The sequence below is a fragment of the Dermacentor andersoni genome, chromosome 1 (assembly GCF_023375885.2).
Source record: "Dermacentor andersoni chromosome 1, qqDerAnde1_hic_scaffold, whole genome shotgun sequence".
Taxonomy (NCBI): domain Eukaryota; kingdom Metazoa; phylum Arthropoda; class Arachnida; order Ixodida; family Ixodidae; genus Dermacentor; species Dermacentor andersoni.
Window position 1 is genome coordinate 248,187,148 of NC_092814.1, and position 21,724 is coordinate 248,208,871.

At 42.8% G+C, this 21,724-nt stretch overlaps 1 protein-coding gene across 5 annotated transcripts in view; it reads left to right on the forward strand.

The window, feature by feature from the left end:
- The first annotated feature begins 4,493 nt into the window (after positions 1–4,493).
- The window catches only part of Usp20-33 (Ubiquitin specific protease 20/33), a 105,959-nt gene continuing 88,728 nt past the window's right edge, over positions 4,494–21,724 (forward strand). Inside the window, exons 1-7 of one of the 5 annotated variants that reach the window (XM_055063621.2) lie at positions 4,503–4,705; positions 5,153–5,225; positions 7,400–7,525; positions 8,617–8,754; positions 8,986–9,105; positions 10,118–10,346; positions 11,684–11,753. In XM_055063621.2, the coding sequence (XP_054919596.1) occupies positions 8,674–8,754; positions 8,986–9,105; positions 10,118–10,346; positions 11,684–11,753 (500 nt within the window). In that variant the 5' untranslated portion in view covers positions 4,503–4,705; positions 5,153–5,225; positions 7,400–7,525; positions 8,617–8,673. Of the gene's footprint in view, positions 4,706–4,771; positions 4,907–5,152; positions 5,226–7,399; positions 7,526–8,616; positions 8,755–8,985; positions 9,106–10,117; positions 10,347–11,683; positions 11,754–21,724 lie in introns of those variants that run through there. The other 4 variants (XR_008609316.2, XM_050195887.3, XM_050195886.3 and 1 more) reach the window with 4 other exon arrangements.

A 21,724-nucleotide genomic window follows, 5' to 3' on the forward strand; every position in this document is an offset into this window, starting at 1 on the left:
GCGTCGTGGCAGCCATGCGTCGTGCGTGACGCACGTGAAATACTATCGTAAGATTGACTATCACTCGTGCGTTTCGTTCCCAAGTCTGTGGCCGAATGAAAACTTACACGCGTTATGCGACGTGCCGCACACGCCACTAGCTCGTGTTGGAACGCGAGAAGTATGCATGCGATCGTGGCCAAATCGATATTTGTGTTTTAAAAAAGAAAAAAAGAAAAGAAGACGAAAAAGATCGTGGCCCAATGGTTAGAGCATCGATTTGTTGTGCTGGGAGGCCGAAGTTCGACCCGACCGTATTCCTTTTTTATTTAAGTGGCCCTCAACGATACGAGACAGAAACCTACATATACCTACCTACCGTAAAGTGTCTGGGATGAGCCAAAGAATGTTTCGCATTAAAAACAGCATGCTAGTGAATCGTTTCCTGACATGTTGTACTACCATGAACACGCCAAGCAAAAGCTCAAAACCACTCAGTATTTTTGCCCCTTTTCCCATTCTACTTATCATAGGTTAGCCACGCGTATCCATGGGAGCCGGAAGCACCCTCACCTCGAAAATTAAAAATAAATTATGGGGTTTAACGTGCGAAAACCACTTTCTGATTGTGAGGCACGCCGTAGTGGGGGACCCCGGAAATTTAGGTTAACTGGGGTTCTTTATACAACGCGCACTTAAATCTAAGTACACGGGTGTTTTCGCATTTCGCCCCCATCGAAATGCGGCAGCCGTAGCCGGGATTCGATCCCGCGACCGCGCGCTTAGCAGCCCAACACCATATCCACTAAGCAACCACGGCGGGTGACGACGGAAAGAAAAAGAGAGGAAGGAAAGGCAGGAATGTTAACTAAACTCTGTCCGGTTGGATACCCCATGCGTGGGGAGAGGGATGCGTGAAAGAGAGAAGACAAGAATCCAGATCGATCACGTCCACTAGACAAGGCGCAGTGTGTCTACAGTGCTGCACTCAAAGTCTGTTGCCTTCAGGTACGTACGTAGAAGCGCTCATATGGCTTTCTGGGCTGATCACGCACTTCAGTAAAAGGCCGATTGTTCCGCTCAGTACGGAGTTTTAGAAATAGCGCACCCAACCGTCTTTGGTTACCCAAAGTCCCACTCCCTGTTTGCGTTATTTTGTATATCCCTTTTGCGTTCTTTTGTACTTCGGGTGGTCTGCGCCCCCTAACTACTACACTGCTATAACTATAGTCCACTGTACCCTAACTTTGGGTGCGTCCTCCATGGTGTACCAGGAAAACTGGTTTTTCGGTGACACCAGTGTTGCTATAATTTTTTGAAGCGTGTCGCTAAAGGGAGCCGAAAAAGTCGCAAAATTTTGCTGCAAGGTTGGTGAAATGGTCGCTAAAGCTATGAGTGACGTAGGCATATTTGGAACACTATAATATACGCTAGCATGGCGCAAATCATTTACTGGAACGTCTCACGTTTGTATAGAATCCATCTGAGTGAGGAATAAGCACAGAATTTACCGGTGGTGCGTAGTGGGCTTTTACTTTACCATTGTACTTTTACGCAACAACGGAAGATGACAGCTGGAATCCGGAATTTATCCTCAGATTGGGAGATTCCAAATGCAGCACGATTAAAAAAAAACACAAACAATTTGATTTTCCTAGCACGCTAAGGCACTTAATTGGTCCACATTATCCTTGAACATGTTCACTTCTCGGCGTTCCTGAATGGATAGCAATATTATCCAAGACGCACGAAGTCGTATGTCAACACTGCGATGACGACGTGACCTTTACGCAAGCCAAATACTACACTTCCGCCTCTTTGTCTACCTGAAGGCTCTTCGCAGTACTGATTTGTCCAAAACCAATGTGATAAGAAAGCTGAGTGTTCAGGCACGCGTGATTGAGCCCAGCCGCACCTATGTATATGGTTTTCAGTAGCCGATCTGTCTTATTATTAATTTCTGCATTTTAAATCTCATAATAAAATTTGTAAGTGTCCACCAGTCGAACCTATTTATCAAACTGCACAACCCGAAACTTTAAAGGGGCCCTGAAACACTTTTTATACATAGTGAGGAAACGTAGCCAATCTGTCGTAGAGCATGCTGTGAACATGTGAGCCAAATAGTATTGCACTACATAAAGAAGGTAATTCACTATCTCCTGTCAAACACTGCCAAAAGTCGACTGCTCTCGCTTCCGCAATACCGTCATGAGGTGTCATCGAAAGCAGCTGGACCCGCCATCGCTGCTGGCTGATTTCGTGATCGCGAGGGCATTCTCAGTAATATATAATTTCTGATTTCGAGTGAAATAAATGAAAAAATATGTATGTCTGCGATCTCAAAAAGACAGAAAAATAATTTCATCTTTGCGCTACGCGTGGGCTCCGACATGGCAGCGGCGCGCTGCGTAGCGTTACATAGTAGTAGCGTAGTGTTTCAGCGCCCTTTTAAGACCTATTCAAAACGGTTTCCTAAAAATTATAAAAAGAACACGCAAGTTGTGAACGCATCTGTGAATCCTATGAAGGCAACCCTTACTTCATCATGGTGACAGAGCCTACGCGTGATACAGCCAATTTCAGTCGCTCACATGCAGTTTTTGAATATTAAAGGGCGTTCTAGAAGGCTATTTTCGAAGCAACCTTCCTCCTTTCACTAAACTGAAAATTTTGTCTCTATACCTAGCGACAAAATCGCTAAAATGGCAACACTGGTTGGCACAATGGCTTGCTCGCGGTAGTAAAATAAGTCTGGAAGTGAGATGGAAGCATCATTAGGGACCCAGCATCATAAAGTATAATCTCGGTAAACGGAAATCGTTTAAGCGAAACCGCCATTTAAATGGAACAGCCGGCTCGCAATTGGTTCGTGCTGTATTTGAACAATGTAGCAAAATCTTCTTTCAATCGGAACCAAAATGTTTGCAACTCCCTACCACCGTAACTAGAGACAACCTCTAAAAGATTTTTTTTACAAAAGAAAACAGCAAAACAAAATATGGTTTTTTTTTTTATCAACACGTTTTATGTGAAGAAAGTGAGCCTTGCTGGACGCGCGACATGGGCCGAGCGTCCAGTTTTGCTTCACATGTTAAATAACGACACAGTCAGTCACGGGCGACTTCTTTGGCTGCTGTTACGAATGTTCGTCGCTCATAATCAAGCAGCTACAAACAGCGCCAATTCCACACTCGATGTTAGCGCCACTTAAATGAGGTAAGTGCCGGAAAATGACTAGCGAAAACAATTTCTGCTATTATTCGGCTATCGGAGCAGGGCACACCTCCCTCTAAGTTGACAGGATGCAGATTTGTTGCATGCATTAACCGTACTGTAACGATAGCACGACAATGGTCGAAGCACAGATTGACCAGTTCGCGTGCAAGCATTATGTGCGTGCAGCTGCGCGATTCGCGATCCTTATTTCTTAATTTCTTTTTTTTTTTTCATTGCCACTTGGCGAATAATTAGTGTCACTTAATTTAAAAAAAAATTATGTGGGGTTTTACGTGCCAAAACCACTTTCTGATTATGAGGCACGCCGTAGTGGAGGACTCCGGAAATTTCGACCACCTGGGGTTCTTTAACGTGCACCTAAATCTAAGTACACGGGTGTTTTCGCATTTCGCCCCCATCGAAATGCGGCCGCCGTGGCCGGTGTCACTTAATTTCTGGCAAGTACGCTATATCTACTCCTTTTTATCGGAACATGTATATCCGGTCCCTTGAGCTTCCTTATGACGATCTCTTCGTCGGTATTTTTGTTAAACGCTGTCCAACTTCGTAACATTGCGACATAACAAAGTTCCAATGGCGCGTCAGGTTTTTCATAGCCTCTGAGATTGTGCTGTTCCGCCACTTTGCTGCCTTTAATTTTGAAGGCCATGCTTTTGACGTACTTTGATATTGCTGTTCGACCTCAGGCAATTGGAACTATCCGCACGCGAGCCTAAATGCCCGGGAAAAGCTGAGCCAATTCTACTGAATTGAATGTATGGTTTAAAAGATGTGGTCGAATGGAGGCCAACTTCCAAACACCCGTTGGTATCCCCAGGTATAAAATACACTCGAACCAGAGTGACATAAAAGTAGTTTTAACCTTTCACATGGTGAGATCAAAATTTTAGAAGCAGCAGGTGATGTTCAAAAATGGCGGTCAGACGTCAGCGGTCCTTTCAGCCACCCACAGTACGGCAAAAGCGTGGCCTTCGAGATTTACATTTATTACTTGAGAAAGCTGTTGCTAGTGGTAGAAAAAATTATTCTGTTATGCACGCAAATGAAAAACAAAACAGCTGTTTTTATAGACAAGAAAGCTTAGAAGGTATTATGAAGTGGCGCTTAAATTACATATTTTTTTTAACAATAACATATCACTTGCGCAACACATCCCCCAGCGACGGCTCTCTCATAGGCAATAATTTTGTGTATTGCAGGCAACAAATTGAACGTCATAGACGACATGTATTTAATGCCATCTTTAGTTTGCAGGAAACGTCGTTGGCTTTGCTTCGTAGGTTGGCTTGCATCGGATAGTTTCAGGAAGTGCGGCTTTGCCTCTTAGTTTCGACGGCAAATACAAGGAGGATACACTAGGTTACTCAGCACTAGAAACTGGCTGCTTAGGGAGGCGAAAGTTTTCCTTCGTGTTATAAAGCTCGTTGCGTTCTTTTTCTGCTCTGCCAATGGCTTTTACAGCGTGACTAGCTTCATCTAACCTGAGGTAAGAGCAACTGATGTGCCTGAGCTCTGTTATCGAACGAAGCAACGGCGGCGCCCATTGCTTCGCTGACTGGAATGGAACAGCGACCATTCAGGCCCTGAAAACGGTGTCGAGGAATATCATAGCAACCCCACGAATTCGTCCCGAGAAACTAGTGCAGCGCTATTCCGACGTTAAGACATTTGTGCAGCAGTCGCACGTGTGGGGTTCTAGTTGCACCGGCATTTCTTTTTCTTTAAGCGAAAGTGCGGTTCTCTCTCAAAGGGCACGAGCCCGTGTCTGCTCTTAACATCTCTCGGTGTTCGAATTTGTCTTGACCCTCTGAATTGGTAAAGAGAGAGAGAGAGAGAACTGCATTATTTGCTGCTGGTATGACGGGGCGTGCGTTGTAAATATTTCCTGCGTCGAAGAAATAATGTGCAGTGGTCGGCTTTCCTTGTTTTGCAGCGCGTCTACCTGGTTGATTATCGTTCCATAAAGCCTACGGAGCATCCGCTGAAAAAAAGAAAGAAAAAAAAAGGTATGCATGAGGTTCATTTTTTCTGTTTCATTTGCATGAAAATTTGACCATTTCTCCTGCTCTTCCTCAATGATTAGCGCGCCGCGTCCTTGGGTAGTAACGGCATTCGAACGACAGGAGGCCTTCACTGAGCTGACGCTGAACGTCTTCTGTCTGTCCGTCATGCGCCCCGATCGTGTATAAACAACAGAAGAAGAAAAATGAAGTGCGATTGCAACTGGCAGGTTGTTTGCCATTTATTCATTGTTGCGGCCACTTTCTCCGACTGACATTGAAGTCTAACGAGTGCTTACATGAACACGCGGAGAAGATAATTTCATATAGCCTATTAATTACGCTTATAGTGTTGCTACTTAAAACTTCAGAATAATCTTTATAGGCTCAATATGTGCATACTTAGTTATATTTTATTAACTGTCGGTAGTGTTGTTTGTCTCCGTATACAGAAGTGCACATGTGATATTGCTTCATTCATTCGCAAGTATGCATATACACTAAGTGGCAATATCAGCAAACGGTAGGGCGAGTTTTACTCCTTTTTCCTAATTCACAGTGGCTAGGCGCTTGTTTTGTCTGTTTCATAAACTTTATTGCTGCTACAAAATCATGAATGAGAAATTGAAATGCTGGAGTATAGTACTCTTGCGAAATATATAATGTTGGCTCATCATCAGTTGTGGTTGTATACATCTATATGAACTTTATTTATGTAGAATTATGGGGAAGCACAGAGCCAGTTATTTGTTGTAAAATCGTAGTAAACTGGCACACCAAAGTTGCAGTGGCCTAGTTCACACAATTTTTCTTTGTCACAGTGTCGCACTACTGAATGATTTAAACAGCAGAACTCTGACATGTCTGGTAGATTGAGCGAGCAACCTCATAGCTGCATTTTATTTGCATAATTGCTATACTTACCTAATAAAAGCCATATTGCCATATAGTTACATAAGCCAGACATGCTACAATACAGACAATATGTGAGGACATGGAAAGTGTATGCCTGATACAGGTGTCACATCGTGCACTTTTGATCGCGATCAAGCCTGATCCGGATCTAACTTCAGCCACAATTGGTTCCTTTGCATAAGCTGTGCGAGGGAGCCAATCGCGGTCGAGAATATCTATCCGTATCAGGCTTGATCGCGATCGATAGTGGTCATGTGACACCGGTATTAGTCTGACGCCTGACTGAACACATGATTGAGGTGTCCTCAATTTCCTGATTGTTCCATCAAATGTCGCTTCATCTGCCTTGAACATGCTACAATTAGAGCATGTTCTGCTGCATACAAAAGACTTGGCATTTTAAAGCAAAACATTCTTTACCTCTTGCTTCGACTTTTGCACTGCTGCTGCTGTTTCCTTGCATGCGGCGGCGGGGGTGGTGGTTCAGAGTGTGTATCTGCATAGCACGAGCGTGGCAGAGTGGATAAGCGACGTGCACCACATCGAATGTGCATAATGCCCTCTGAAGCTTCCTGGGCATCGGCAAAATACCCTCTTGACGGCTGCAATTATCTGTGACCCCCCCGCAGAAGCATTTGGGTAGAACCAACATGAAACTTTTGGCACTCTTCACCTGCAATTCGCATACATGGGGGGAGGGCGGGAGAGGGAAAAGGCAATGTGAGGAGGAGTAATGCTACTACTTAAGTGCCTCTATGCGTGCGCCCCCGAGGCACCTTAGCTACTACTAGACACCGCAGCGGTTGCGGACGAACTGGATAAATTTAATTTCAAGGTACGGTATGGTATGTTTATGCTGTTTCTGAAAAATAAACACCATGCAAATTTAAGGGACATCTGATGCACGACGCACAGACCCAAAGCCGCATTAAATGCAACGTAGTGTCTAGGTGATATCGTAGGGCCGTAGTGTCTAGGCGTCACACTTCAGTTCAACACTTCTGTGCCCACCATGTTACCCTTGCAGCTATGGCATTGCTCAAGGTCATGCGTACAAATCCAACAGCAGCAGCCATATTTAAACGGGAGCGAAATACAAAAACGCTCGTGTACCAAGGTTTAGGTGCCCGTTAAAGAATTCCAGGGGTCAAAATTAATCTGTAGTCTGCCACTATGGTGCACCTTATAATGTGATTGCTGCTTTAGCACATACAGTCCCATAATTCAAGTAAAGTTTAGCACTTCTGCCCCAATACTATGTGCAGTGTGAGGCAATGACAGTACAACCTTCTCGGAGGCTATGAACAGTGGTGCACGACGACGCCTCAAGTAAACGCATCTCACTGTGTGCTCTGTGTACTATGAAGACAGACAGCAGTGGTCCATGCTAAGTAACATTTACCATCAACTCGCCACTCTCATATTGTACTAAATGCTGAAGAAATGAAACAGTCATCATCATCATCACCGTTAATTATCATCAAAGCAAACAGCACAGAAAACTTTGCCTACATCGGTTCTCGCAGTGTGTGGGATGCGCATAATTTTTTATATTTCTTTTAACATCCTACATTTGTGCACAATGCAGTGGCCGCAGTTTGACTACTGGTAGAAGTCTGCTGATATTCACTACTTCATCCATGCTAATAATGGCAAATTTGCTAGCCTAATTTAACTAATCAGTTTTACGAGCCATGAATCAGTTATGCAAGCTTTTCAACACAATCCTTTCATTTCCTTAGCTTGCTCTTTAACTCAGTAGCAAGCGTAATAGCATCAGCTACATTGAAAATATGTAAATGGCAATAACTTTACGGTTCTTGTTAACTCACACACTTCCTTAAGTGTTGCATTTATGCAAAGTTTTTAACTAGAAACTCTTCAACTGAAATAAAGCACCTAATCATACAATTTCTAGAAGAATGTTTTTACCTTAGGGACATTTTTTTGCACTGTGAACAAAATATGTAAACAGTTGAAGGAAAGGAAGATTGGTTGCACAGCATGCAACTACAAGTGCATGAAATAATATCCAACTTCCCTGTGTGCAATAGGATTTTTTTTTTCTAGAATTGATTGTGGCACACTTCAATGAGTCACTTGTGGAATGCTTGATTCTCAGATTATTTTCATGTTTTTTGAGAGAAAACTTCAACAATTACTTTATTTGGTTCCTCCACATGTCATTCATGTAAGCTTGACATTCTACTAGTATCTCTCTAAACCTCATATTGAATAAAAATTTGGCATATTGGTTGCTTAATTGCAAAATGCATAATGTGATTTCTTTGTAGATCTGTTCGTATTTGTCAAAATGTTCATTTGTCTGGGTACACTCATAAAGCACTTCTCGTTTATGCAGCCAAAATTATGTTCACAAATATGTGTTAACATGCAAATAATATTCTGGAACCTCTGGCATGTTTTTGCACTTCCTTCTCAGTACTTGAAGGGCCTAGAAAAAGCATTGTCTTGTCTCTAGTTTGCAGTGATGCAGCTGGACATCAGGTGCAGACCTTGAGGCTGCTGGAGAGACATCATGGCAGCCCCACTCAGTGCGTGTCCGCATGTCACCACTGTTGGGGACTTTACCAAGGAGGATATTGCACGCAAGCAGGAGGTAAGTGTTAATTAAGCTCTTGCTTGCTGGGCAGAACTGGTCTGCTACTTAGTGCTAGCTGATGCTAAATGCTAACTGTGAAATTCTATCTCAGTTCTAGTTCTTAAAACAAGCAGCTGAATCACTATAGTAGCAAGCTGGGATGCGTCATTTCAGCATTTGCCTGTGTAGTGCATGGAAAAGAGAGTACTACTTCAGAAATCCCTAACAGACATTACTTTGCATGTGCAGCAATGGCGCTGTGAATCATGCGGAGCCAGTGGGCCCAGTCTGTGGGCCTGCCTGTACCGGGACTGCTTATATGTGGGTTGTGGCGAGGCATTTAAGGACCACAGCACTCAACATTTCCAGGTGGGCTTTTGCATATGTAGTGCTATTTAGAATGTGTTGAAATCCTTGCATCTGTCTGTAGGGCCAAGCATGCTTTCTGGCACAAGCTTAAAGTTGACTGCTGATAGCACTTTTGTAATGTTATATTTCTAATTGTAGCTGCAGCTGCTGTGTAATAGTGGCAAATTGAATTCACTTGCATTAGCTGAAACAGCTGTGCAGTCCAGGTTCCATTCAAAAAGGCCTGATAGTGCCTGCACAAAACCTGTGCCACATCTTGTGCAAACAAGAAGTGCCATAAATTGTCTCCATGGCATTGCACTCTTTTCAAATTAATGGCCCTGTGTAGTTCATGCGTTCTGTGCTGAGGAATAGCATGGCAAAATGCAGGTAGACTTGATAAGTCTGTATGTACTATGCAAGTACAGCCAATAGTTTAGTACCACTTATGATATGAAAGCAGCATGTGCATATTAGTCAGCTTTTCCTTGTTCTATTGACATACGCCAAATGCACAGAATTGAGACTTTATCTAATTTAGTGTTTCCACATCCACTCAATGCTAGCACATCTAGCCCCATATCTAAAACATAATTTAGACAAAAGATGATCTTAGTGGCAATCTCTGTGCCAAATTATAGTGCAAACAAAGCAATATATCGCAAAGAAACATTTGTTTATATGTGAACAGGCTGCATCATTCTAAGCTTTTTCTGACCACTCTCCTTAATGCTCCATGTTCTACCATCAGTGAAGCTGAAAGATTTGCATAGATTGTGGTCATTTTTTAATTGCCAATTAAACCTTAAATACCTTTATGTGCACACAGGTCAAAGCCTGACCTTTTTAGTATGTAAGCTTCATATCTTCTGCCAAAAGTAATTGTAGGGCTGACCACAATAAATCTGATCTATTGCTCAACATGTATCTGTATGTATATTGTGGCTTCTTTATTTCCATAACAACTGCTTTGGCATGACTAGGTGTGGTGTGTCAAATAAGAAGTAAGGATGTTCACCTTTGACTTCAACAGGGCTGCTGTGAGCACTCAGTGACACTGAACTTGAGTACGCTGAGGGTTTGGTGCTACCTCTGCGAAAGTGAAGTCTTCCTGGAGAACAATCGACCTCCACTGCTGGGAGCATCACCTCGCATTAGCAATCAACCAGCCGGCCACACACGCAGAGCAGCTGCTGCTACTGCCTGTACCACTGCCGACTCTGATGACGAAGCAGACCGGGAAAACAGCCTCAAACCAAGAGGTCAGCCTCAATTACCTTTGTCACGTACTTAAGGCATATTGTACTTGTCATTTCAGAGTGCTCTGGTAGTGCCACAAGAGCTCTCTAAAATAGCAACTAAGCTTTAGAGCAAGCACCAGTGGTGATAATTAGGCCTGATTATTGCTACTATACATGCTTTCTCTTGTAATGCATCTTTAGAACAGTCTCGCTACTTTTGTAGCACGGTCAGAGCACCCTGAAACAATCAGTCGAATCTTTAAGCACATCATCAAAGCTGCTCATCAGATTAACCTTTACATTTTGCTTTGGTTGTTCTAGTTGTGTGTATGTTATACAGGCTTGGGGAAAAATAAGTCGGACATTATAGAGGCAGTTTCACATCGTGGACGTGCCTGCAGTCAAAAATGCAATCTGATGACAAGTGCATGTATGCACATTCACATAGCAGGGCAGGACAGGGCATACAGTGGGCACCTGTCAGCCTTGTTCTTCCACTTCCTGGCAGGAGAGTAGGTCCACATTCAGGTAGATAGCCTAGCATGGGCCAAGCAGTGTGCAGGCAGTGCATACACTTTGTCAAAAGTATACAGGCTACATTGCCTATTATCACCAGGCTGAGTATAGGCTTTGTTAGGGAGTACCTGTGGTGTGCCAAAAGTTCTAAGGTCCTGGGGAATGAAAAGAACTCTTGTACTCACCATCCAGAAGTATGGAGTGTCAAGACACTTCAGGAACAACACAATGCAGCCAAATGGTGTGTGTGGTGAATGCGTAGAGTATCTTGTATACGTGTCACAAAGGCTGTATATGCTGTCTAGTACAATTTTTTTTTTACTTTTCCTTTTCCTTTTTTTTTCTTTTTTTTTTCCACAAGGACACCAGTATTATGTAAATATTTACCCGCTCCTGGCCCTTTGTGGTAATTATACAGTCTGCCCGCTATGGGTGGCTCTGTGATATGGCATTCGGCTGCACATGCTTTCAAAAGAAAATGAGTCTCGTGCCACACTTCTTCGTCGTCCTCTGTTCCTGCTCTAAACCAACAAATGATGCTTGCAGCCTGTCATTGTTGGATGAAGGCATTTAACCACAAAGTGTGTGCGCAATGCCGAAACTCTGCTCCTTCATCCCCTCCCCTCCCAGGTATGTTGGGTGTCTGTAGACTAGAGTTTAAGAACTGTTACACTAGAGAGTTGAGTTAAGGCTTTGCATCAAACAAGTGTGCTGCAGTTTTTGCTTATGTTGGCTTATCTACTAGTATGTTTACTAGTAATTATTGTTTTTGAGAGTGAAGTCTCGGTGCTTTGCATATTCTTGAATGCAATTAAGTCACTGAAAAGTGTTCTTTCCTGTAGGACTTACTGGCCTGCAGAACCTGGGCAATACCTGTTATATGAATGCAGCACTTCAAGCTCTTTCAAACTGGTGAGTTTTGGAAAGCGACACTCAAGTGATGTCCCACTAATTTACAGTTTAATTAAGTGGACTTGTAGGGGCTTGTAGTAATGCAGCTAGCTGGGGGGAATCGAGGTGTGTAACTAGCCCTTCTCATAGACGAGGTTGTCATCTCATAGATAAGGGCAAATATTCCCTAAGGGAAGTTATCAGTGAATTCAGTATGTTGCCTGAACATAGGTACCAGCCTTGCGACAGTCATTACCCTAGGCAACAGGCTCATCGAAACATTGCAAAGCCTCATGTGGCTTTAGGCAGAATTGACGTTAGTGATTTGCCTTTCAAAACCACATGTGGCAAAAAGTACCAGCTAGGTTGTAGGTGATAGGGCATGCCCGTCATGCTTTACCTATCTTTTTTAGGGAATGGGCTTCCCTTTGGGAGTAAGAGAATGTGAAAGGACACTGCGTGGGAAATGAGTCTGCAATTCAGGGCAGCACAAACTGGATTTCAAAGCAAGTCTATCATGCCATGGCAGTCTGTGCCGCTACTTCTGTTCCTTTGAACCTCGTGCTGTAATTCACAAGGATTCTCATCATGCTTTATCACAGTGTGTATTTGGATTTTCACATTATGGATGTGTATGATGCAGTGTGCATGTGTACCTAAATTCGCACCACATTTCCTTGTGTCAATGGGAACATCTGTGATGTAAGCATGAGGCTCTTGATTATGTTAACGTCAGTAATAGTTGCAAGGCATTCATCTTGCACTCACTGCTTATACTGTAGCAGATTGAAGGAGCCCTACAACACTTCTTTAGCATTGCCAAATGAACTTGCTTTTTTTTAAACCACCACCTCCCAAACCTCTTGTTCTTGAGTAACCACACCACTTTCGACAGAGTGCCAAGGAACCCCTGCCCCCTTCCTTAATTGACGTGCTTTTGCACAGCCTCTCAAATGTGTCAATTGAGGGATTAAGGTAGGTCCTCACTTGTGGAAATAAGCATGTGCAAGGCGCCACGCTTAAGAACGTGCACCGCGTTCCAAAGGCTACACCGTCATCGCCCTGCAGAGAATTCTCGCCACGAAAGCGCCTTTCGCGGCGCATGTATTTAAGCACGCCACCTTGCGCACACTTATTTCCGCAAATGAGGATGTACCTTTACATGCAGTATGCTGTATCCCCTTCAGGCACTGTGTGCACAATTGTACGCACCAAGGTAATGCATCAAAAGCACTAATGAAAATATGTAAGATAGCCACCTACATGTTGAAACACTTCTGATTGGACCTGTGCGGCACGCTTGCATATTTGAAGGAAGGTTAAAACTGTGCAAAAAAAAAAGAGAGAGAGAACAAGCGGAAGGAACACACAGCACACCACGAGCACAGACTGCAAACTGTTTACAGTATTCTTGATAAAGCGTAGGCTAGTATCCCAGGCACGTGACCACATCATCACTCACACTTGTGCAGATAACATAAAAGTGAATTCTGCAGACTAACTGTGTAACACTACTTGCACCAAATAAACATGAGGGAAAAGAATGGGAACCAATCTATGCTACGCACAAAAAATTGAGCAGACAAAAGAAACGAAGACGGCACATGTCTTAACAGTAACCGAAGTGTAAGCGATAAGCAAGGGAATGAAAAACCGCGATGTTACCTATAAAACATGGTTAAAACAAGGTCAACATGAGTGACGTAAAAAAGGAGATGAAAGACTACGAAGATGTCAGAATGAAAAAAGCAATCAACCGAAGTAGAGACAGAAGGTGACATTACTGAAAGCCTGAAAACTTGTGAAAATGGCATGAGGGAAGAGTAATAAAAGAATAAAATATGATGAAGCTCAGCCTGAACTTGTAAGCAAATATATTTAGGGAACAACTAAACAAACTGCATATGAAGGTTACAGATTTTTTCAAGTGGCTTCCCAGAAAAGCAATTTCTTCCTGTAAAAGCGAAACATACTGCATACTGACACACTTGTCGTTAGATTTTATTACGTGAACTGCTTCGACAATCTCCCTTTCAGTCTGGTCTCTTAATCTGAACAAAAAGATTGTGTTTACCAAGATCGGTTTGCCAGGAGTTTTTTGCTTACCCTCACCTTTACCTTTGCATCCTGGGCTAAGGTGCCTCCTGCGTTGTTCTTTACATTCCAGTTATGTCCGCGTGCCCTTTCATTGAAACACCTACCTGTTTGTCCGATATAGAACCTGTCGCAGGTGAGGGGAATTAGATAAACAACTTCCCAAATACACTCAGTGAACTGCTTATCATGCTTCGTTGTGCACTGAGGCCCACTCTTAGTTTCTTGTGTCACCAAAGGGCACACTCTGCTAAGTTACGCGGAACTGAGAAGACGACCTTAACTCCATAATGGCTCGCCACTTTCTTAATGTTGTGTGAAACTCAATCAATGTAGGGCATAACCTGCAGTTTATCTTTCTTGAAAGTGTCTTTGTTTTTTTGCAACCTTTAAGTTCCTAATGTTAGGTAAAACGCGATGAATGTATGACATAACCTGCAATTTATCTTTCTTGAAGGTCACTTTCTGTTTTTTGCAGCCTTTAAAGGAGTACTGACACAAAATTTTGATGCGGAGATTACACATGAGACCGATTTATGTGGGCACACATATATCATCTGCAAAATATCAACGGCAAATATAGCTTAAACACATTTCAAATCAATTTTAAAGTGCGTGCATGCAGCCAACTGCAAAACGCAGCACCTCGTGGCATCGACATCAAGGAAGGATTGTAAACAACCAAGAAAACGCTACTGCACGAATTTTCATTGGCTGCCATGCTGCTTGCTTGTGCTCTTCTTCTCAGTTGTTACTTATAGTGGGACGCTCTCCATGTCTTTGCAATGGCAGAATATATGCACGCAGCTGCTAAATAACGTGCAGGCCACGATGTTCAATGCCAATTTGTCGTGTCTTACCATTGAACGTGGCTGATGCGAGGGTCTTGAGGTTCGTCCTCGCTGTCGCCAGCCACGATAGCCGAGTCTCTGCTTTCTAGTGGCTCGAATTGAAAGTGATTGGCCATGTTTAATACAGCGGCGACTCCCGCCTGCAGGAAATCATTGCTACTGGATGATGAAAACGAGGACGGCAGTGGTGGCGAGGACATTGCAAAGCAAGTGCAGGTGTAGCAGACAAACTAGCAACACAAAGCTCACGCACCAGTGTGCCTGCTGGCGTGTGTGTCAGAGCATATGTCAGAAATTTTTGCGATCACGTGCCCAGCTGTGTTTACATTCCCTCTCTGGCACATCTCGTTGCTCTCTGAAACCGAAACTTGGACTGGTCGCTACAAACAAGACTCCAAATAACTACCTGTTGCACTCTGAAGTAAAGTAAATGAGGTTTCATGCCGTGATTACTGGGTCATTAGCTATTTACTAAAGCAAAAAAAACCAGATAGAAATTTTTTTTTTCATTAAGATTCTTTGTTGTCTTTTGCCCCCGTTTTTACGTCACTCGTGTTGGCCTTGTTTAAACCACACTTTATAGGTACCATCGCACTTTTTCATTCCCTTACTTATCAGCTACACTTCGGTTACTTTTAAGACATGTGCCATCTTCGTTTCTTTTGTCCGCTCAATTTTTTGTCCGTAACATAAATTGTTTCACGTTTTTTTCCCTCATGTTTATTTAGTGCAAACAATGTTACACAGTTAGTCTGCAGAATTCTATCTTATGTTATTTGCACAAGTGTGAGTGACAACATGGCCACGTGCCTCGGATCTTGCTTGAAATAGCCTATGCTTTGATTATCAAGAAAAAACTGTTTGCAGTCTGTGCTAGTGGCGTGATGTGTGTTCCTTCCGCTTCTCCTAGCCTTTTCTTGCAGTTTTAACATTCCTTCAAGTATGAACCTGCCAGTCAGCAAGAACATCCTACACTTGTGTAATACCAGGTGTCTTCTTTTAGCTGCACAAAATTGTTAAAGATTGCCTCTGGCAGGATAGTATGATTGTAACCCTTGAACTAAATTACTTGATGGGGTGGCCATTACTTCTATGAAAAATAGAAATTTGTTATTTAATAATTCACATATATAATTACGCAAACTCTTTAATTAGCTTATGGCGCATATTTCAACTTATGAATTGTAGCCGGGGAGTTCTCAGTGCATATCTCCTTGGAACAAATTGTCAGGGCTACAACGGTTTCAAGATATTAATTTTCAAATTGTCCAACAAAATTCACTAGCTTTCCACTTACTTCCGTGCTTCAATGCATAAAACATTTTCTTAAAAAATTAAGTGGAACAACAATGCAACAATGCCGCATATTTTGAAACTTGTGCCATCCTCATAATTCGTTCCAAGTGGATATGCCTTGCAAACTCGCTAGCTACAACTTGTAGATTGAAATATGTGCCATAATGTAATTAATTGAAACGTTAATTTAGGTTATGTTAACTAAGTATTTTAATTTCGCATATAAGTAATGCCCGTGTCATTGAGTAATATTGCTCAACGGCTAAAGTTGTGCTGTCTGCCTTAGGCAATTTTGAAAAATTTGGGGCAGCTAAAAAACAAATACCCATATATGCGAAGTGATTTAGTAAAATGAGATGGATGGTTGACACTAGGTGTTTCTTCTTGGCGTCAGTATTACTTTATTTAAAGGGTTCACTTCATTCATTGTTTTGAACGATGCTTTACATCGGGTATATTCTTCAAGTTGCTGGATAGCTGCTTTCCAAGTATGCTGGATAGCTGTTTTCCAAATAGTTGTTCTTATCTGACATTCCTGCAGAGATTTTTCACATTAAGTCCATATTCTGTAATCTTTACAAAAACTGGCCGTCGCCCTTTAGAGCCACTCAGGATTTCTTTCTTCTTTTGAACACAATAGCCTTGGCCAGATTTCTTTACATCATTACTAAACAGTGCCATCTGGTAGCACTCCTGCCCTATCATATGTTGTAAGCAAAAAGTTTTTAGGTTATTGCCTGCACTACATTTATTCAGTCGAAAGATGGATTATACATCATTTGTATATTAAACAAAAAGTTATTCTTCATTGAGAAATTACTCAAAGGAAAGCTGTTCAACTTTTTGGCAAATGGAAACAGTTTGACTCCCCTACCCAACTAATGAAAGCAAATGGCATCCCCACACTAGAGTTATGAAGGAAACAAAGTTGTACAGTAAAACCTCGTTAAACCGTACCTGCTTAAACAGTAGTTTCATGTCAAAAGTAGTAAAGTGAAATCCCCGACTTAGTGGCAATCGAACATAATGTGTTTTGTATCTGCATAAACCGTACCAGCTTATTGCATACATATCGGTTAACACGTAGTGTTTCCACTTTTCGTCGCGCAAACACGGCGGTGCGTCGTCTCCATCGGGCAACCCGGCAGAACAACAAACTTCAGAGATCAGCACAACGGCCTCCAAGCACCCTCTGCGTTTGTGCGTGAAGCCACATCAACATCAACATCATTTTGGAACCAGGCCAGAGAGCGTTGTGGCGTCTTGCAAGCGAGAACTCACGTCATGCCGAAACTCTGATAAAAAAGACGCCGGGTGCTCAGCATAAAAGAAAAATTAGACATCGTTCGTGCTATCAGACGTGACATGAAAAGTTGCCGCTGGCACGCGACATGGGTCTACTGTTGACTACGGTGTGTGGCATTTGGAATGCGAAGAATTTGCTCAGCAGCGCTGCTGCAACCGCAAAGAGATGTCGGCTACGTGGTTCGACTTTTCGCCATCGTTGCCTCTGTTGTTGTCGCCTCTGTTGTTGTTGCCGTTGAAGTGTCGCCTAGCGACAGTGATAAGGACGACACGGAAAGCGACAGTACGGGCGATTCAGGCCCGACAGTGGCAAAAGCTGCGCGTTACGTCAGCCTCATGAATGCAGTAGTTACGACGAGAACAGCACCCCGCAATGAAAAGGTGCCCCGTGACTTCTGCAGCGCTGCCACGCGTGTGCATGGAGAATATGCAATGCTAACGAGGAATCTGCCATGCCAGTGTTTGCCGAGGAGAGTGGGCTGGCTGAAAAGCTGGCTCACAGCTTCAGCAAGTTTGAGGTCACTGTCGTCGCTGCTAGGCCGCTGTGGCATCAAACGAAAATAACATGTTTGTCGCGCTAAGCAAATAAATACTGCATGTTTCTTCCCCCTTTCATCACACTCTCTCCAAGTTCCATTTTTGGCAGGTAAGTGGGCGATCTCATATTTCAGTTGAGCAGTACTATAGTTTAGTACATACTTTTTCCGAGCTCCGACCAACTACGGTTTAACGAGGTTTCATTGTATTTTATTCCAGCATTAGATCTTGAATTGGAAGGTAAATGTATAACTGTGCCTGTGTGTCTCAAAGTCATTAAGCACACGACAACTAGACAAGCTCATAAGCACTCTCTGCTGCCAACATTCACAAAAACTAATGTCTTTACGCAGCAATTTTTATTTCCATGAACTGTCTCACGACTTCAATTTTAACTCTGTGTATTTTATCTCATGCTCACTTGGGTCTTAACTGACCTGCAGTATTGTGAAATAAATAAAAAGAAAGATACCACGTTCACAGTGGCGTAGCCAGAAATTTCGTTCGGGGGGGGGCTCACAATGCAGCTCGGCCTCCTACTAAGAGGAAACATTAGGTCGGATGCTTCTACCTAAATACATGTAGAAGGAGAATTCGTTTTTCTCGGCAACCACTTCACCAAATTTGATGAGGTTTGTTGCATTTAAAAGAAAAACTTAAATTCTAGTGATTGTCTGTTTCGAATTTTCGATTTAGGTCGTCAATATTTTATTGAAAAGTGGCAAATATAGGAAATTTTAAGAAAACGAAACAATGAAGTTTGCAACTCTGCAAATCAGCAATGAAAATTGATATTTCACAATCACAGTCACAATTCGGTGAATTGCACATAATAGTACATGTACAGCGGACAAGATTGATGTTAAACATGAGTCTCAAAAAATTAAGTATTATGGAAATACAGCTTTTGCAGAAACCTTGTACATAACATAACCAATTCACATAAGATACAAATAGACATATCGAATTTGTCCACTTTGAATTGTGTAATGGATGCCGTTTACAGAACCATGATATCTGTTCTTGATGCAAAGCTATTAATTTGTAAACTTCGTGCTTCTATATTTTTCTAAGTATCGAGTTTTTCAAAATATTTTAAACAAAGTTCAGGCCCTAAATCGAAATTCCGCTTCCAACAGACACTAGAATTTAACTTACTCTCTCAAATGCAACAAATTTCATTAAAGCGATTCAGGAGTTATCTCAGAAAAGCGTTTCTGCATTTTACATGTATCTGAATAGGCCGTGTCGGAGTTGGGCCCGAGCTAAAGCTTCCTCTTTAACAATTTGCCTAGGGATCAAATACATGAATAATAACTGCATTGCCATTGCCAAAGATGCTGCAAACGAATTCTTGAACGCTACGCACTGTCAATACAAGTAAAATATGTATTTTTTAATAAACTATTATACTCGTATGTGCCAAAAATTGTGCCCAACATAACTGATGTCAATGCTTCCATGTTTTTTGTCTATTTATTAAGTAAAGAAAATATCACACGAACTTTAGAACTACACCAGTTCGAAACCAGCAAATCAGTGCATGCCGCTGATATGAAAAATAAGAAAGCCATGAAATGAACAATTTGAGGACAAATATGTTAATGAAACTTTGTCATTCAAGATCCTGTTTACATTCTTATACATATGCAACGACCAGTGAAAAATCTCAATGACGCTGTCGTTTGTTCGAATGTATTACGCAGGAGCAGCTGTCACCGGTCGTGTATCGTGAGTAATTGCACCGAAATTATAATCACAACAGAGAGCAGGTATAAGAAGCAGGAGTTCTGCAGAAGATATGGGGGCAAGTCAAATGAAAGTGAGCCAATGCGAATATATGACAAACAGGGTACTTTATTTAAAAGTAGCCTCCATGAGCATTTAGACGTTTGTCCCATTGACTAACGAGTCGCGTAATTCCCGTCTCATAAAGCTCCTGGGGTTGTTGCTTCAAAACGTCTGCGACTGACTTTCACATCGTCGTCCGAGACTAATCTGATTCCCTTCAGCTGTTTTTTCGGTTGCCCCAAAATGTGGAAACCGCAAGGCGACAGGTCTGAGCTGTATGACAGGTATTGCAGCGTTTCCCATTTGAACTTTGCCAGTTTTCTATTAACCACATCAGCGACATGGGGACAGGCATTATCGTGGAATAAGATGACCCCATTCGTCAATTTTTCACGTAGTTTGTTCTTGATTGCGACGCAGCCGATCCGGCGTTTCACAATATTGGAGGCAATTGATAGTCTCTCAAGATTTAGCGAATATTATCAGTAATGGCCCCTGATGATAAAAAAATAAAAGTCAACGACACCTTTCCGGTGGAAATGACGGCCTTTGCTTTCTTTGGGGCTGGTGAATTCGAATGTTTCCATTGTAAGCTTTGCCGTCGTGTTTCAGGCTCGTAGCAGCGGCATGATGGTTCGTCTCCGATCACAATTGCAGACAAGAAATCGTCACCCTTAGTGTGATACCGGATCAGATGAGTCAAGGCAGCGCTGAACTTCTCCGTCTTCTGGCCGTAGATCAAAATCTTGGGCAACCATTGCGCACACAAGAGCGGTTAACCGAGATGTTCATGAATTATGGCGTGAACCGAACCGTGACTGATGTTCACACGGTCTGCCAGTTCATCGATGCTTCTCCTCCGTTCTTGTGTCATCAGCTCATCAACCTTTGCACTTTTGTTAGGGGAGATTGCACGACGGCTTTGGTCCGGTCTGGGATCGTCTTTGCAACTTTCACGTCTTTCTTTGAACCGTTTGTTCTAACGCTTCACAGTGACCAATGAAATGCAATGTTCAATGTACACGGCAGCCATACGGTGACTAATTTCTTTTTGGGAAACACTTTCAGCTGTCAAAACCTCACGGCACGACGCTGCTCAACTGCTGGAGCGTCCATTAGGTCATGCAATCATGCTCAACCCAGTGTACGAGAGCATTAAAGAACATTTATCCTCACACCTGCGTGTCACTTTTGTAAATGAGAGATGCCTGTCTGCTACGCGTAGGCCTTGCAGATAATGAACAGAACCATAATTGCGCAGGGTAGGTAGGCTCACTTTCATTTGACTCGCCCTGGTACATTAGAAATGTGAAGATACAATGGAATATACAAATGCGAAGATACAGCTTGATAAAGGGCAAAATAGTGCCACTGGAAACAAAGTTCACTGCACGTATGCGCGAAACCTCGCAACAAGATATCTAAACATACCTATAAGTCTACAATAAATCTACGTATCTAAGAAAAAGTCACGGTATATAATGGGTCAAACAAGGCAAATAAACATGTTGCGCAATCACAGATTCACAGAATCCTAGATCCCTCCCCCATTGCATCCACTCCCCCCCGATGTATCGCGCGCGACGGAATGCGGCGCGCTTCCTCCCCGCTTTTCTCCCTTGCGCACACAAGACTGAGCCACCATCGTCGGCTCACCCATGCCTCCTTACGCTTTATCTCGCACATACAGCATGCGGCACGCAGTCACGACGTTATCGCCCTTGGACTTTATGCAGAACATGAGGGCAATGGCAGGAATGTGCCTAGAGTGTCCATGTAATTGCTATCGCAATAATATAATAAGAGTATCTGTCAGCTGAAGCGTCCCATGGCCCATTACTTTCCGCATAAGAAGTAACAAAATAGAACTTTCACCATGCGACAATTCGCTGCGCCGCAACAACATTTTTTTTTTCCTTTTGTGGAGCGGGGGCACCGTAATGAAAAAGAAATGCAAAGGAAAGTATGTTGGGTCACAATCGAATGCCTACTTTGGGCAACTAATGTGGCTATTACAGGAATATTGAAGAAAACACGAAACGCTTGGTCCACCAAGAACCATGCGTATACTGCTCGGTATCCTATTCCAGCGAGACAAGACTTTCTGGAGAGGTTGCA